General features: G+C 45.8%; 1 protein-coding gene across 1 annotated transcript in view; it reads right to left on the bottom strand.

The window, feature by feature from the left end:
* Positions 1-17,353, bottom strand: part of LOC111950941 (RNA-binding protein Musashi homolog 2-like) — a 233,891-nt gene that overhangs the window by 120,642 nt on the left and 95,896 nt on the right. The window contains exon 6 of the mRNA XM_023968898.2: positions 2,079-2,171. Within this exon, the coding sequence (XP_023824666.1) occupies positions 2,079-2,171 (93 nt within the window). The remainder of the gene's footprint in view (positions 1-2,078; positions 2,172-17,353) is intronic.

The following is a 17,353-nucleotide window of genomic DNA, read 5'->3' on the forward strand; positions in this document are numbered from 1 at the left end:
ATATACACACACGCACGCACGCACACACGGCACCTTGCCCAGTCCACACAAACACAGAGCCGCACCCAAAGACAATTCCCAGGTAGCTAGCCTAGTGTGTTTACCTGAGTCCTGAGCTGCATTGGTACAGAGGAGAATATTTCTCTCTAAGTCTCTCTTTCTCCTTTTCTCTCTCCTCACTAAAGCATTCTAGACATGTACATCCCAGACATCTGAATGACGAGCCCTGCTGCCACTGCTGTGGCCACATCCCCCCTCCTTCCCCCTTTCTCCATCCTTCTGTGGAGGAGAAACTAAATGAATTGGTTTTCTTTCTCCGGGCGACTCCTAAGAGCGCAGCGTGTGTGGTGATAATGGCGGGTTGCATTGGACAGCCAGGTTATTTAATAAATGGTGGGATGCGTGTCACAGAGGGGATGCAGCGGAACAGACACAGACACCATCAGCCNGAGGAGAGGAGAGGAGAGGAGAGGAGAGGAGAGGAGAGGAAACAGGGAACAGACAGAATAGAGAGAGATATTGCAGTAACCCTGGTGTGACCACACCACCTGTTTCTCCCCCTGATCCCCACAACAACCGCCACCTCTGCTGCCTGCCTGCCCACATCCTGCTAATTGGCTTATGTCACATAGACCTGAACACACACTTGGCCCACACACACACACACAGCCACACCTAAAGAGAATTCCCAGGTAGCTATCCTAGCAGTGTGTTTACCCTATAGAGGAGAATCTCTCTCTCTCTCTCCCTCTAGCTCTCTCTCGCTCTCTCCTCACTAAAGCATTCTAAACATGTACATCCCAGACATCTGAATGACAAGCCCTGCTGCCACTGCGGTGACCACAACCCCCATCCTTCCCCCCTTCTCAATCTTTCTGTGGAGAAGAAACTAAATGAATTGGTTTTCCCTCTCCGGGCGACTTCTCAGAGAAACGGCGTGTGTGGCGATAATGGCAGGTTGCATTGGGCAGCCAGGTTATTTAATAAATGGAGGGATATATGTGACAGAGAGGATGCAGAGGGACATACACAGACACCAACAGACAGGCAGGCAGGCAGGAGAGACAAGCCACTTCCTGCCCCCCTCCCCTTCTTAAAAACCTAGACTAACTACTCTGATTTCCTCCCTGTCTGTGACACACACACACACAGAGCGACTCCCTCAATCAGACTGATTTGTTTGTCTCCTCACAAGTGTTTGAGGATTCCTTAATGAGGGGAAAAAAATGTTGTATAATCAAGTCAATCATGTCATTCAATCAAGTCGACATTTGTGTTGAGCCCTTTTCAGTCTGGATGATTACAACCAAGCCCGCTCTGAATATTTACTTGCTGCTCCACGCTGCTGGGCTCAGCTATGGCTTCACTGCTACTTCCTCCCCTTGTGAGTCATCTTCTTTTGGAATAACATTCAAGCTAGTGCCCTGGCCTGTGCTCTGCTCCCATACCCAGGAGCTAAATTACCACTGACCATAATTACCATGGAACTACATATCACTGGGGAGTTATATGGCCGTGTTAAAGGATTTACATACCCATGATTGACTTAACTGGCCATTCAGAAATACAGAGATTATATCACACACAGAGATGAGATGTGCAGTACATGCTCAAAGGACAATTATTGAGGTCAAGTACTGAGTTGATATTGTAGACGAAGCATCCTCAGATTCACACAAGGTGACCTTGAGCTGAAATCTAATATCAAATCAAATCAAATTGTATTGGTCACATACACATATTTAACAGATGTTATTGCGGGTGTAGCGAAATGCTTGTGTTCCTAGCTCCAATAGTGCAGTAGTATCTAACAATACATATGAATATGTATCTGAGTACAGTGGGTGAGTGAAGGCACTATGGATGTAATTCTGCAGATCTCTTGCAGTATGTTTGGCTGTGTATTTGCATGTCCACATCCCCTTCGCTCAGAATGGACTGGGAGGTTAGTCATAGACCACAGCCTGGAAACAGCAGCCGAGGACAGCGACAGGGTATGAACACCCTCCAACCCACACTGAAATGGTTTGCCTACTGCCAGACCATACAAGGGAGGGACCCAAAATGATTCTCCTTACCTTCCCAAACTGTTCAAAATACTGCTTCACATCTTCCACTACCGTGTTGGCTGACAATCCGCCCACAAATATTTTCTTTGTTCTTGTGACCATCTGGAGAGAGAAAGGGAGAGAGAAAAGAGATGGGTGATCAGACTTCAAACGCATCACAACACCTTTAATGTGAGTCCAAACATAAGATCAGCTCTAGACTGGCCCCTCCATAAGGGATGGAAGAGTAAGGGAGATAAAGCGAGAGAGAAGAGAAAGGAGGGGCCTCTCTATTGTCATGGTGAGACTTCCTTTTGTGGAAAGCATTGTGTACACTTAGAAAAAAGGGTTCCAAAAGGGGTCTTCGGCTGTCCCCATAGAAGAACCCTTTTGGGTTCCATGTAGAATTCTCTGTGGAAAGGGTTTTACATGGAACCCAAAAGGGTTCTGTAATAGAGGGGACAGACAAAGAACCCTTATGGGTTCTAGATAGCATTTTTTCCCCCAAAAGTGTATGAGAGGGACCCTTTTCCCTTGCCTGCTATGAGAGAAAATATAATACTTATTTGGCATGGTCTTTCAGATCTAATGTTGATGCAAACTCTAAAGGCCCCCCCTAAAGGCACTCTCTAACCTCAAAAACAGGCAAGAACGCATAGTAGTGCTGCAGCCTGTGGTAAGAATCTGTCAAAGAGGAATGTTTTATTATACATCTAACAATGTCATTTCAGATTGCACTTAACTTTAACAAACACTGCTATCTCTAATCAAAACATATTTCATTTCAACAGGGCAAAACAGAGTGTGGCACAATTAAAGCCTACATTTCATCGTTTTAAACGCCACTGACATGTTTGTTTTTGCTCCACAAAACATTAAGGTACTTTACATTTGATCCAAAACACTCAACACTTAAGACAGTCACAAAGAAATACATAATTTATTATTTTTCAAAACACAATTAGCTTGTGCTGGAGGAAGGAATCAGAGTGCATTAAAGCCTCAATTAATTCCAAAGTAGCAGAAATATTAAGGATTATTACCCACGCCATCAGAAAGGGCAACATGGCACAGCTAAGTGCATCTGCAGCAGAGTGTGCACAGAGCATTTCAAAAACACAAGGAGTTCTGGGGGAAATAGGAAATTGTCACAATAAGATAAACAGCGTTAGAACACTGTTCCTTCTGAGATAACGAATGACTCCAACCTCATTACTCACAAGCTGTTACTGAAATGTCCAGAGAAATGATGGCACTCCTTAACATGGTAGTTCCACACATTCATGTATGCACGAGTGCACACACGCATACATACACATACACATACACACACGCACACACCCCAGCACTCTCTTTTCTCCTCCCGGGCCGCAGTTCTCAGGACAGGCCTGCTGGTTTTGACTAGCAGAAGTGACTTTTCATAACAGGTTAGGAGAACTTACACAACAGGTTAAGATAATTACCGTGGCAGGTTAGGATAATTAGGTAAAGGTTAGGAATATGGTTAGGGGCTCCCGAGTGGCACAGCGATCTAAGGCACTGCATCTCAGTGCTAGAGGCGTCACTACATACCCTGGTTCGGATTCCAGGTTGTATCACAACCGGCCGTGATTGGGAGTACCATAAGGCGGCGCACAATATGCCCAGGGTCGTCCGGGTTAGGGTTTGGCCAGGGTAGGCCATTATTGTAAATAAGAATTTGTTCTTAACTGACTTGCCTAGTGAAATAAAGGTTAAATAAAAAAATAAAAGCTCAAATGTAAAAATTGTCCCTTTATGCAACTGTAACATATCCAACTCCAACCAGGCCTGGTCTGAGAACACCCTGCATTTGCACTAATGTGATTCTGCTTCCGGGCCATTAGCATGGAACTCATCCCATTTGTGTGACACCCGGTCACCATGCAAATTGTGGCGGCGGGTTGTTGTGCCGTAGCCCAGGCTGGGGTAATGCAGCTGTATCCTCCCCCCTATCTCGTTCCCCCTCCTCCCCAGGCCCTGAGCCTCCAGGGTTATCAGCCCTGCCGTCGTCGCCAGCAACCACAGCCACGGCAGCTGGTGATAAAAGGCTATGTGGGTATTTATCAACATCACTCACTTTTATCACTGGCAATCTTGGTAATAGAAACACAAGCCAGTGTTCATCTCTGCTAGCCCTCCTACATCTTTTACAGCTGTTTCACCTGCTTCCCTTGATAGATAATCTGACTGTCTTCCCCAGCCATTGTAAGTCATTTTCAGCGAGGGTGCTCCCCCAGCCTGTCTGTAGCCAGTTAAGTTTTTAGCGSRGTCTTTATACTTTCTGACAGGGCTGCCCAAAGGCTGATGGGATTTCTAGAGCCCTGGAACAACGCAATTACTTTCCCTATTTCTCTCTCCATGGTGACAACAGACAACAGGCCTCTCTCGCTTCTTTCTCCTCTCTAGGGAAATGGCTGCAGAGTGTTTGGTGTTTCCACTGAGTGACTNTGTGTGTGTGTGTGTGTGTGTGTGTGTGTACGCTTGAGTGCCAGTCAGAACAAACAAGCTTGTTGTAAAAAAAAAGAACCCAACAACTCTGACTGCTCGTAGAACAGAATACACCTGCAAGGAGAGAAACCCCCAGTGTTGTGAGTCTGTGTTTTGAATGGGAGGCTAGCAGAACGTAGGGTTGTGTTGCCTGTCAATACAGTTCACTGTCGAGCTTTTCACGGGTCCAAAAGACACGAAATTCCAAGATCTGACAGGACTCGAGCGGATCCCAAATATAATAACCTGTTCCCATTTTCCCTATAAACAATGACTTGACTTACTTGACCTTAATAAAGTTAAGCAACATTTGTGAAGGTCTGGAATGTATAGCTGTTCTTTGGCTTAGCTACTGCAGGCCTATGAAGGCAGTGCCTCCCGGCACTCCAACTGACTCTGACAGTTGAACTTGAGGTGAGGAAGAACGATCTAGGCCTACCAGAGTTACTCCTTTAATCGTACAATATAATTTTCTGATGGAAAACATACGAATTAGCCTCCTTCTGTACGCCTATATCTGTATAGCAGTAGTAGCCTTTCTGACAAGTATAAAACAATCCATGTCGATGTCAGGAACATGGCGCCGGCATATCTTTCTCTCCGTCTCTCTAGGGCTAGGCCTAAGCTTGTCTGCCTCAACATTATTTTTTTTAATATGAATATTATACAGTAATATCCTATATGCATGTAATGCCCAAATGCAATTTGCACTCAAATCTCTGACAGCTGAACTGTGAGGTAGACGATTATTGTTTAAGGTAAGTAAAAACCAGTAAAACAAAAGGCTATAAAGTTTTGAATATGCTACACATCAAAACACAACGACTAGTTGTATTTTTGTTGTCATTTGTTATAGGCAGTTTTTAAGGACACTGTGGATAATTTGGCCAATATCACMTGTCTATTGATGGTGCTGGCAGCGCCCAGTCTGAGGATTATTTCACTCTTTCTACTCTCGAATCTGAACGGGTCTCTCTGATCTGAACCAGCACGGGTCTGTTTTTCACAGTCCTTTTTGGAACGGGTCTGACTGTCATCGGGTCCATTTGGAACGGGTCTCAGTTTTGTGAGAATGTAGTTATGAATATCGGGTCGGGTGTGAAAGCCAAAGATCCATTTCGGACCCATGAAAACCTTTTGTTCACTGTCAATATGTCCAGCACACCTGCAGTCAGTCCTCAGACACAACATAGAAGACAGAGAGGAGCTGCAGCCTTAACTTTCCCTTGACTCAACATACACCAGGCCAGGCTGAGGACACTGACTGCAGACTCCAAGGACACAGTCTCCTGCTATCATCAAAGTCACTCCATGCTGTCTCTGAATGCATTACCAGCAATGATCTATTGTGTGATTAGCTCATTTCAAAAAGACTATTCCTAATCTAACAAGCCGCAGAGAACCCAAATGGAACAGGGGCTGATTGGTGGGAGGGCAACTCTCCACAGTGTGTGTGTGTGTGTGTGTGTGTGTGTGTGTGTGTGTGTGTGTGTGTGTGTGTGTGTGTGTGTGTGTGCGCGTACACACTTCCTTGCCTTCTCCCATCCAGTCAGCGCAGGGATTGAGAGGTGGAGGTGATGGAGGGAATTACAGCTCCTTTTAATAATGTGTTTTAACAGCGAAATGGGCGGCTATTTAAGGGGGAAAGGGGTGGCTGTGTAACGAGGAAAGGGGCGGCTGTGCTGTACTGTTAATACTCAGGGATTTGTGGATTCAGCGACTGCAGTTAATATGGCAGCCTTTCATTATCTGTATACATTTGAGGAGTTCTATGTGGGCTATGAACAGCGGGAAGGGAGACCGGGTCCAGCAGCAGGACTGCTATAAGATATGACAGGTATGAAGATGTATACAGCACAGACAAGCCAGAGCAATTGTTACCTCCAACATTACAGAGAAAGTGGGTCGGCCGATAGCCTAGCAGTTAGAGCTTTGGGCCAGTAACCAAATAGTGGTTTGAATACCCGAGTCGACAAGGTGAAAAATATGTTGCCCTAATTTGCTCCAGGGGTGACGTACTACTATGGCTGACCCTGCAAAACAACACATTTCACTGCACCTATCCGGTATGTGACAATACAAACCATTATCATTAAGATAAATATAGTGTACGGCAGTGGAAAACCAGAATGACAGCACAAAGAGCATATAAAATATTAGATCATTACTTTTTGCACTTACAAAACAGAACAAAGTTCTCGCTCTGAGTTCGACAGGTTTTCAGCTCATTTTTCCAGAGACCCAACTAGTGAAGGACACTCACAAGCTGAGAAGGTTCCTACTATGTTTCCTGCAGAACCTGCAAGTTCAGTTAAAAACGATATGATGTTGAGACAAAAGAGACAAATCCCCTATAGGAGAGGAGGTGAGCCCATCCTCCCTGTAGGCTAGTCCGCCCCAGCTTCCCACCGACCAGGGAGGCCCTGTAGTGTTTTGTTCTCCCAGAGCCCCGTGTTCCCACGAGTCTATATATTGATCTACTACAGTCAACTACACAGGGCAGTGTGATGAGTTACTACCTCTCTACCAAGGCCAGGGTTTAACCCTCCGCTTCCCCAATCAACTGGATACACCAAGGCACCACAACAAAGACAAGTCCCATTTGTCATCACAATTTCCTTATCTGAAAAATGGACACTCCAATATTCATCTAAGATACCCCGTATCAAATCCAAATCAAATCAAATTATATTGGTCACATACACATGGTTAGCAGATGTTATTGCAGGTGTAGCGAAATGCTTGTGCTTCTAGTTCCGACAGTGCAGCAATATCTAACATGTAATATCTAACAATTCCACAACAAATACCTAATGGAATAAGGAACGGAATGGAATAAGAATATATAAATATAAATATATGGATGAGCAATGACAGAGCGGCATAGGCTAAGATGCAATAAGATCAAAGTGACTATAAAGGCCAGAGGTTTCTCAAGGCAGTCTTGTTCCAGAGCACAGCTGCTACTGGCTCAGAGGAGGTCTGACAGTGAGGGGTTAAAGCTGGGGAGGGAGCCCCTCACTCTCCCCTCCATCCTCTCCATCAAACCCTTAGGGCCCAGGCTTAGCATCAACAGCACCACTTGATACTGCCATGCTCCTGATTAACTGCAACAGCGTTTGTTGACAACTGATTTTTTAACCAGGTAACTTTGACTCTTTTCTAAAATAAGGACACTTGTCTGACAACAAGCAATCCAGGCTAAAGCCCTTGCTTGATAAGAAAGCTACCCCCCCCCCCCCCCCCAATCCTTAATCACAGACAGTCTTGTGTACCAGCCATGATTATTTCCAAAGCTAGCTGATTACACCGCCACAACAATCCACTATAGGAGACCCCCCCCCCATGAGTGCTTAGACTCCCCATCCCCACTCCCACCCCAGCCACCTCTCACCCCGGTGTCTAAGATCACATAGCCAGCTCTGATTACAGGGTATGGGCCCCTCATCATAGTCCAGAGCCTCTCAAGGCTACAGCTCACAGCCACCTGGAGGGGGAGAAATCATCCCAGGAAGTTGTGTGTCATTTCTCATGATAAGAGATAGCGGAACACGTAAAATAGAAAGGCCCCCATAGCAGTTAGTTGTTTTTAGCTCCGATTCATCTAATGGTAACAGGAAGATTACTGGCATGGGGAGAGACGTCGACTGGCCTTGTTGATGAGCGAGCGGGTGAGAGCACAGAGGGCATCTGTCAGAGCAGTGTAGACCTGATCAAAGCCCTCAACCCTGGGGACACATAAACACTCAACACTCTGTTACACCATGGCCAGCCCAGATAAATATGACATCTGTTCTGTTTGACAACGAATTCGTGCAGAATATGTACTACTGCCACTATATCAATAAAAGCTTTGTTTAATGTGTGAGTGCATTATGAAAGGAAGAGAGAGAGAGAATGTGAATGAACGACAGAAAGATAGAGAAGTGGGACAAGAAGCAGTAGGTATGAATTGTCCTGTGCTAGTGTTCTGTAGCTAGGAGAGAGGTCAGGATAAAGAGTGAACATTGGGCCAAGCTTCTCCTCTCTCCTCCTGCCCTTTTGAGAACTGGTCCAATCTCAGCTCTAGTGTGCATAAATAGATGACTAATTTGATAATTACAATACAATTAGGGCTGAGGAGATGAGAGAGGGATAGATGCTTAGCGCAAATGCGGACTGACAGGCCCAAGAACTCAAGCCCAGGATTACACCAGCCATTTGCACAAGGACAGCAAACAAGTGCTGCCACAGATAGGCTGGAACGAGAGAGAGGCTGTTAAGCGCAGGGCGCAGGCTAATGAAAGGCCTGGATCCAACTAGTAAAGACCTTTTCAAGCCCCGGTGCAATCAGCAATCTGATGCTAACGCTTCAGGCCAGCCACCTCCTGGATCAAACTGCAATGCTGCTGCTCCACCAAGTCATTCAGCTAGCAGGCAGGCAAGCTGGCTGGCTGTTCCAAAACGTGCTTTTGAATAAGCGGGTGGGGGGCTAATGATGTGAGCTGTTGTTGTTGTTCACACAGGGAAAGTGATGAGAGTCTCAGGGAGGGAGAGCGGTGTGGAGGCTGAGGGTGACACTGTGATTTAGTGCTTGAGAGAGGCCGCTGTGTGTAGATGGCGCTTTCTGAAAAGGTAACGTTGTGTAGTAAACATGGTGAGGTATGGCCCAGGTCTCCTTTTAATCTGACAGATTAGCTGTACTTCACACTCTGCCTGTACAGTTATGAAGATGGATAGGAGCAGCTTATGGCTGATGATAGGACCCTGGAGATGCATGGGCTCATACTCAACCAGAACATTCTCACTGCATTCCAATGAGCCTCTGTGTGATCAGTAAAACATTAGCATCCCAATAACAGGCAAGTAAGACGAAGCGGCCAAATCCAGAATGACTCTTAAGAGCTGTTCTGAAATATGAATGTTATGCTAATGAGATACTTGCTTACGGACATATCTTGAGTACTTGAGCAAGGGGAGTTATAACCATTTAACAAATTACCTAGACAATGAGGCTCGGAGCAGTATACTAAAGAGACTGGGTATCTCTGCACCCTTACTTCCTTTACTGGCTATGCCTGTTAGGAAACACAACATGTCATGTGTCTTCAGAGTACAGAGAGAACAGTCTGGTTATTATTTCTAATTTTGAATTAATCTTTTAATGATGCACTTAAAACAAATATTCTAAACTAGCTGGCCTGAGAAACTAACCTTGTTGCCAGTCTATTTAGCTAACATTCTAGTCCTTGTACTCCGTGACATGTGCCAAAGACATTATGACAATTTCACACGTGACATGGAGTACAAGGAGTGTATTGTTAGCTGAAACAGACTGGAACCAGGCTATTGAGAAGCATGACAGTCTAAGGGACTAGGACAGTAGGTAGACTAAGAGAGATAGCACACTCCAGACCCCATGTCAAACCCCTCGTCAGACCCCATGTCAAACCCCATGTCAAACCCCTCGTCAGACCCCATGTCAGACCCCATGTCAGAGCGAATGTCAGACCCCATGTCAGACCCCTCGTCAGACCCCACGTCAGACCCCCTGTCAGACCCCATGTCAAACCCCATGTCAAACCCCACTCACACCCACGTCAAACCCCATGTCAAACCCCACATCAAACCCCATGTCAAACCCATGTCAAACCCCACGTCAAAACCCCATGTCAAACCCCACATCAAACCCCATGTCAAACCCCACATCAAACCCCATGTCAACCCCTCGTCAGACCCACATCAGACCCAGTCAGAGCGAATGTCCGACCCCCTGTCGACCCACGTCAAACCCCATGTCAAACCCCTCGTCAGACCCACGTCAGACCCCACGTCAGACCGAATGTCAGTCCCACGTCAAACTCCATTCAGACCCCAAGTCAGACCCATGTCAGACCGAATGTCAGTCCCACGTCAAACCCCATGTCAGACCCATGTCAGACCCCTGTCAGACCCCATGTCAGACCCCATGTTCAGACCGAATGTCAGATCCCATGTCAGACGCATGTCAGACCCCATGTCAGACCCATGTGACCCCATGTCAGACCGAATGTCAGATCCCATGTCAGACCGAATGTCAGATCCCATGTCAGACCCCATGTCAGACCTTATGTCAGACCCCCTGTCAGACCCTGTGTCAGACCCCCTGTCATATCCCATGTCAGACCGAATGTCAGACCGAATGTCAGACTCCATGTCAGACCTGAATGTCAGATCGAATGTCAGACCTCCTGTCAGACCCCCTGTCAGACCCATCTCAGACCCCATGTCAGACCCCATGTAAGACCGAATGTCAGAACCCACGTCGCAGACCCCATGTCAGACCCCGTGGTTTCAGAGCTGGTCATGGTGGCACCTCAGCCACGCTCAAGGTCATAAACGATATCTTAACCGCCATCGATAGGAAACAATACTGTGCAGCCGTATTCATTGACCTGGCAAGGCTTTTGACTCTGTCAATCACCACATCCTCATCGGCAGACTCGACAGCCTTGGTTTCTCTAATGATTGCCTCGCCTGGTTCACCAACTACTTCTCTGATCGAGTTCAGTGTGTCAAATCGGAGGGTCTGTTGTCCGGGCCTCTGGCAGCTCTATGGGGGTGCCACAGGGTTCAATTCTTGGACCGACTCTCTTCTCTGTATACATCAATGATGTCGCTCTTGCTGCTGGTGATTCTCTGATCCACCTCTACGCAGACGACACTATTCTGTATACTTCTGGCCCTTCTTTTGACACTGTGTTAACAACCCTCCAGGCGAGCTTCAATGCCATACAACCGGCCCCTGAGGACTCAAGCACCACAGCAGCATTGTCCTACGTAAAAGAGCTTTGCTGCATTGCGTAGGAGTGACGCCACCTGACGTAAGACAAAGCTACAGCAGAGCACTGCAGCCCCTGCAGGCTATAGCGTTATACTGTTAACTGTTATAGCCATTACACTGCCTGATTAGCCTGATTGACTATTTAGACCTAGGCATCATGTTGTGACGTGTACAGATATTAACAGAAACACCATCAGGACACACAGTAAAAAATGCTTAGTGATGTACAACAGTACGCGCTGAGTAGCCCCTAGCCAGGCAGGGCAGGTGCCCCAGACAGAGGCCCCTACTGCTCCTTGTCTCCACCCAGCTGTGGGCCATGTTCCAGGGCCAGTGATACAATACTACATAGAGTGCCAGTGCCCTTCTCTAACTGCACCAGCATGAAACAACACCCTGCAGAGGGAGAGAGAGAGATAGGCTGGATCAGGGGTTGTCAGCTCTCTGACTGACCCCTACATTAATTGGTATTTTGTTTCACTGGACCTCCATCCCTCACTGTAAACTGCCTGTCAATCTGCCCCAACCCCCAGCCCCTGTCAGCCCTTGGCCCAGCGCCATCCTGAGGGTGGCCTGGAGAGCGGGCCACCTAGGCCAGATCCGGACTCTCTCTAACAAGCTGCCTTATAGGCTTGAGAACAGAGGTCCCGAGCTACAAACCACTTCTACCATTGTGTGAGGAAGGGAGGGAGCCTGTAATAAATCAAGCGATATGATTTGTGCTCATTTGTGCTTTGACAATTCCAGAAAAAACTAAACAACATTTCAGAGAAATCGGCTCTATTCTGTAAGCAATAATATTTTTGATAAAAACACTCTAACCTGATTTGACTGTAAATCATTTGTGACTTAAAACCATAATGGCTGGGTGAGTTAATAGTCTTCGTCAGACATTTAAACAGACATTTAAACAGACATTTAAACATGGAACGATTAGTCAGTGCAATAACATACGCCATCTCTTCTGCTTCCTATGGATCTGTAATATGAACGCCGCTGCAACAGCAAAGCAACTCCCACCCAGTAGTGTCACTTTCTGACTACTTCACTTCTCACAACTGCTGTAGGAGGATGTTCTCTCATGTGTCCCCCATATGACATTGATACGACAGAACATTTACTTCAGAAAAAACCTTCTTGCCTTACCACTGTTGCTAAGGAGTAGAGGGAAAAACAACAACCAGGGGATTAACTTCCAATTACGACAATGGTTCTTGTGACAACCCCCCCACCCCCACACAGCCCAGGATGGAGCTGTGCAGCGTAGCAAGAAGTACTGCAGCTGCTCTGCCTCTGGGGGCCAGGGACAGATGAGCAACAACACTATGGCAACAGCAGGAGCAGAGCAGAGGAGCCAAGAGAGGAGAGGAGACAGGAATACAGCTTCCACTTCTCAAAACTCTCTCTCGCTCTCTCTCACCCCTCTCACTCTCCTTCCCATTCCCTCTCTATTTTCCATACTCTCGCTCTCTCTCCCCCCCTCTCTCCCTCTCCCTCCCTCCTCCTCTCTCTTCCTCCACCCTACCCTGTTCATTCTACCTCACTAGCATCAATATGTGGCTTGCTAAGGTAATTTCTAAGGGGGTCCTTTGCAGCGTTTCCACTTCACATACTCCAAACTGGTTGACCCAGGTATATCTCTGAGGTCACACTGATCCTAGGTCAGTGAACATTACTTTAGTCTTATACTTATATAAAAAAGAGACAATGATAAAAACGACTGAGAGAAAAGCGCTTAAGGAAGACAGAGAAAAGACGGGTAATGTTAGTGTCTAGCGGGGAGTGGTTAGGTTGAGGCTAAGTGGTAAGTTGAGCCACCCTTGTTTCGAGGAAACCATACATAAAATGAATTATTTGAACAAATATTTAGGAAGAGGTCCTTATCACATGAAGTTTGTAAAGGAAGAAACCTCATAGAAAAAGTTAGGATCAAAAAATTATTTTCACAAAGTCAAATGAATCTATTGTGTTATAGGTTTCAAGATGCTTGTACTGTACTAAACCAATGTAGATAGTTTAATACATCAGTTGGGGTATCTATAAGATACATTATGAGGTCCTAAATGTAGCATGAAAGGGCATCCTTGTAGCTATATGGGCTAATATAGCCAAAATGTTTGCCTTGGGGTAAGTTGAGCCAATGGCCATGGGGTAAGTCGAGCCAATGGCCACCATACCCCATACAAATGATGATAATTTTTTTTAGCAATGTGTCATGTATATCCAGGGTTTTTCTGCCATTGAAATCCTTGGGCGGGGCACCTAGTGTAAGCATTTTTTTTGGTAGCCTAGAATAGTAGGAAATGTGATTTAAAATTGTAACATTTTCTCTCATCTGCATGGCAAAATGTGTAGAATTTCAGGAAATTTGCTTTAAAACTGCAAAAATGTCTCTCAGCTCCATGGAAAAATGTGTATAATTGCAGGAAATTGGATTTAAAATTCGAACATTTAGGGCCTCCCGAGTGGCACGGCGGTCTAAGGAACTGCATCGCAGTGCTATAGGCATCACTACAGACCCAGGTTAGATTCCGTGCTCTATCACAACCAGCCGTGATCGGGAGTCCCATAGGGCGGCGCATAATTGGCCCAGTGTCATAGGGTTTGGCCGGGGGGGCTTTACTTGGCTCATCGCGCTCTAACGACTCCTTGTGGTGGGCTGGGTGCCTGCAGGCTGACCCCGGTCGCCAGTTGAACAGTGTTTCCTCCGACACATTGGTGCGGCTGGCTTCCGGGTTAAGCGGGCCGGTGTTAAGAAGCGCGGTTTGGCGGGTCATGTTTCAGAGGACGCATGACTCGACCTTCGCCTCCCGAGCCCGTTCGGGAGTTGCAGCAATAAGACAAGATCGAAATTGTGGAGAAAAAGGGGGTAAAATGTCACACCCCCGTCACGCCTACCACCTAAGCCCCTATTTGATCAAGAGTGAATATGAACTCAATGTGCATTTTTATTGTTACAGAGCAGACATCATCATGCCCCATGTAACCCCCTTGAGGTTCTTGAGAGAGCAGTCAAGGAAGTAAGACAAGGGAACAGTGGCGGCCCGCCCATTAGGGCGTTAGGGGTGGCACCCCACTTGTGATTGATCAAGGTACAAAAAGTACAAATATTTGTATTTAAAAAAATCTATATAATTTATGGATTAGGTTTTATATGCTCACAAAAATGCAGTAAATGGGTAAATGTTCCTGTTTAAAAAATATATTGTTCAAAACAAGTTACTTATTACGCTGCCCCTCAGTGAATCTGCTAACAGCAACAGATGAAGGTGAACTGCCCCAATGAAATTTCAGGATTTCATAGCATAAACAGCACAAAGTAAATGGACAGTCCTGGGGCATTCAAATGTGCGCTCAGTCAGAACTTCTAGGTCTACTCTCCCTCCCAATGAGTCTCTCGCGCCAAACGGCTTACTTCCACAAGTGAGACTAGATCTGCTCTATCATGTACAAATGGCGCTATAGCAAAAAGCTAATTGTAATTAACTTGTAAATAAATAATCATAACAGTCATGGGAGCCTGGGACCTGATAATCCGGATATCTACATCCAACAAGCGTCGAAGGACAGAGGGATACATTAGCTAGAACCTTCTCAGCACAGATCTGGTAGGACAAAAAGCATGGCCAATTTTGTTTCCCCCCATGTTGTTCAGAAGGTTCTACTGTAGGTGACAGGGGAACAGCATAAAACCTGGTGTATCACAAAACATGATCATATTAATTAGCCAGCTACAGTCATTTTGAGAAACATTGAGAAATAGTTTGGTAGATGTCTGGGTCAAAAGAACCAGTTATCTACCTTTGATAAGCAGCTAGCTACCTATAGCTACTTTAGCTGGTAGCTTGCTACTGTAGCTAGTTAGCACCCATGCCAATCTCAAGTCTATCTAAACTAATATCTGACTAACTCGGAAATATGAAGTTATTTCAGAATGAACGTTAACTGGCTAGCGCATCATGCTTTGTGACATTATGTTAGATATCCTTAGCTAGATCATGTATTTTCACTTATTGCATCTGCATGCATGCTTTGTTCGTTTGTTCGTGAGCTGGCTGCTCGTTCTAAATAGTATCCTCGAATCTGTTCAAAACAGTGGCAGCAGGTGTTGTTCAAATGCACAGATAGCTTTATATACAGTGGGGAGAACAAGTATTTGATACACTGCCGATTTTGCAGGTTTTCCTACTTACAACGCATGTAGAGGTCTGTAATTTTTATCATAGGTACACTTCAACTGTGAGAGACGGAATCTAAAACAAAAATCCAGAAAATCACATTGTATAATTTTTAAGTAATTAATTTGCATTTTATTGCATGCCATAAGTATTTGATACATCAGAAAAGCAGATCTTAATATTTGGTACAGAAACCTCTGTTTGCAAATACACAGATCAAACGTTTCCTGTAGTTCTTGACCAGGTTTGCACACACTGCAGCAGGGATTTTGGCCCACTCCTCCATACAGACCTTCTCCAGATCCTTCAGGTTTCGGTGCTGGCGCTGGGCAAAACGGACTTTCAGCTCCCTCCAAAGATTTTCTATTGGGTTCAGGTCTGGAGACTGGCTAGGCCACTCCAGGACCTTGAGATGTTTCTTACGGAGCCACTCCTTAGTTGCCCTGGCTGTGTGTTTCGGGTTGTTGTCATGCTGGAAGACCCAGCCACGACCCATCTTCAATGTTCTTACTGAGGGAAGGAGGTTGTTGGCCAAGATCTCGCGATACATGGCCCAATCCATCCTCCCCTCAATACAGTGCAGTCGTCCTGTCCCCTTTGCAGAAAAGCATCCCCAAAGAATGATGTTTCCACCTCCATGCTTCACGGTTGGGATGGTGTTCTTGGGGTTGTACTCATCCTTCTTCTTCCTCCAAAAACAGGGCGAGTGGAGTTAGACCAAAAAGCTCTATTTTTGGTCTCATCAGACCACATGACCTTCTCCATTCTCTTGGATCATCCAGATGGCATTGGAAACTTCAGACGGGCACTGGACATGCGCTGGCTTGAGCAGGGGGTCCTTTGCGTGCCTGCAGGATTTTAATCCATGACGGCGTAGTGGTGTTTAATGGTTTTCTTTGAGCTGTGGTCCAGCTTCTTCAGGTCATTGGGCAGTCCTGCCATGTAGTTCTGGGTGATCCCTCACCTTCCTCATGATATTGATGCCCCACGAGGTGAATCTTGCATGGAGCCCAGACCGAGGGTGATTGACCGTCATCTTGAACTTCTTCCATTTTCTAATAATTGCGCAACAGTTGTTGCTTCTCACCAAGCTGCTTGCCTATTGTCTGTAGCCCTCCAGCCTTGTGCAGGTCTACAATTTTATCCCTGATGTCCTTACACAGCTTCTGGTCTTGGCCATTGTGGAGGTTGGCGTCTGTTTGATTGAGGTGTGGACAGGTGTTTTGATACAGGTCGAGTTCAACAGGTGCAGTTAATACAGGTAATGAGTGGAGAACAGGAGGGCTTCTTAAAGAAAAACTAACAGGTCTGTGAGAGCCGGAATTCTTACTGGTTGGTAGGTGATCAAATACTTATGTCATGCAATAAAATGCAAATTAATTACTTAAAAATTATACAATGTGATTTTCTGGATTTTTGTTTTAGATTCCGTCTCTCACAGTTGAAGTGTACCTATGATAAAAATTACAGACCTCTACATGCTTTGTAAGTAGGAAAAACTGCAAAATCGGCAGTGTATCAAATACTTGTTTCCACACTGTATTTCTCAAAGAAATTACGGTAGTTCCGAAAATTGCATCTATTCTGTCATGCTGCTTTGTCGACAATCCAACACCACCCACCCTCTCCCGAAGTCATTCGAGCAGCAGCAAGGGATGAAAATGTACTGAATGAACTGAAGAGGTACATTGTACCTGTGTGAAAAGAGAGGCTATGATAGGTAGCAGAGGACACCCAAGGTCTTTATGATGACACTGGAGTCTGGTAATGCAGATGATAATTGCCTACCGAATTGGCTATTGTAACATATTCGTCCC

Source organism: Salvelinus sp. IW2-2015, linkage group LG23 (assembly GCF_002910315.2).
Source record: "Salvelinus sp. IW2-2015 linkage group LG23, ASM291031v2, whole genome shotgun sequence".
NCBI lineage: Eukaryota > Metazoa > Chordata > Actinopteri > Salmoniformes > Salmonidae > Salvelinus > Salvelinus sp. IW2-2015.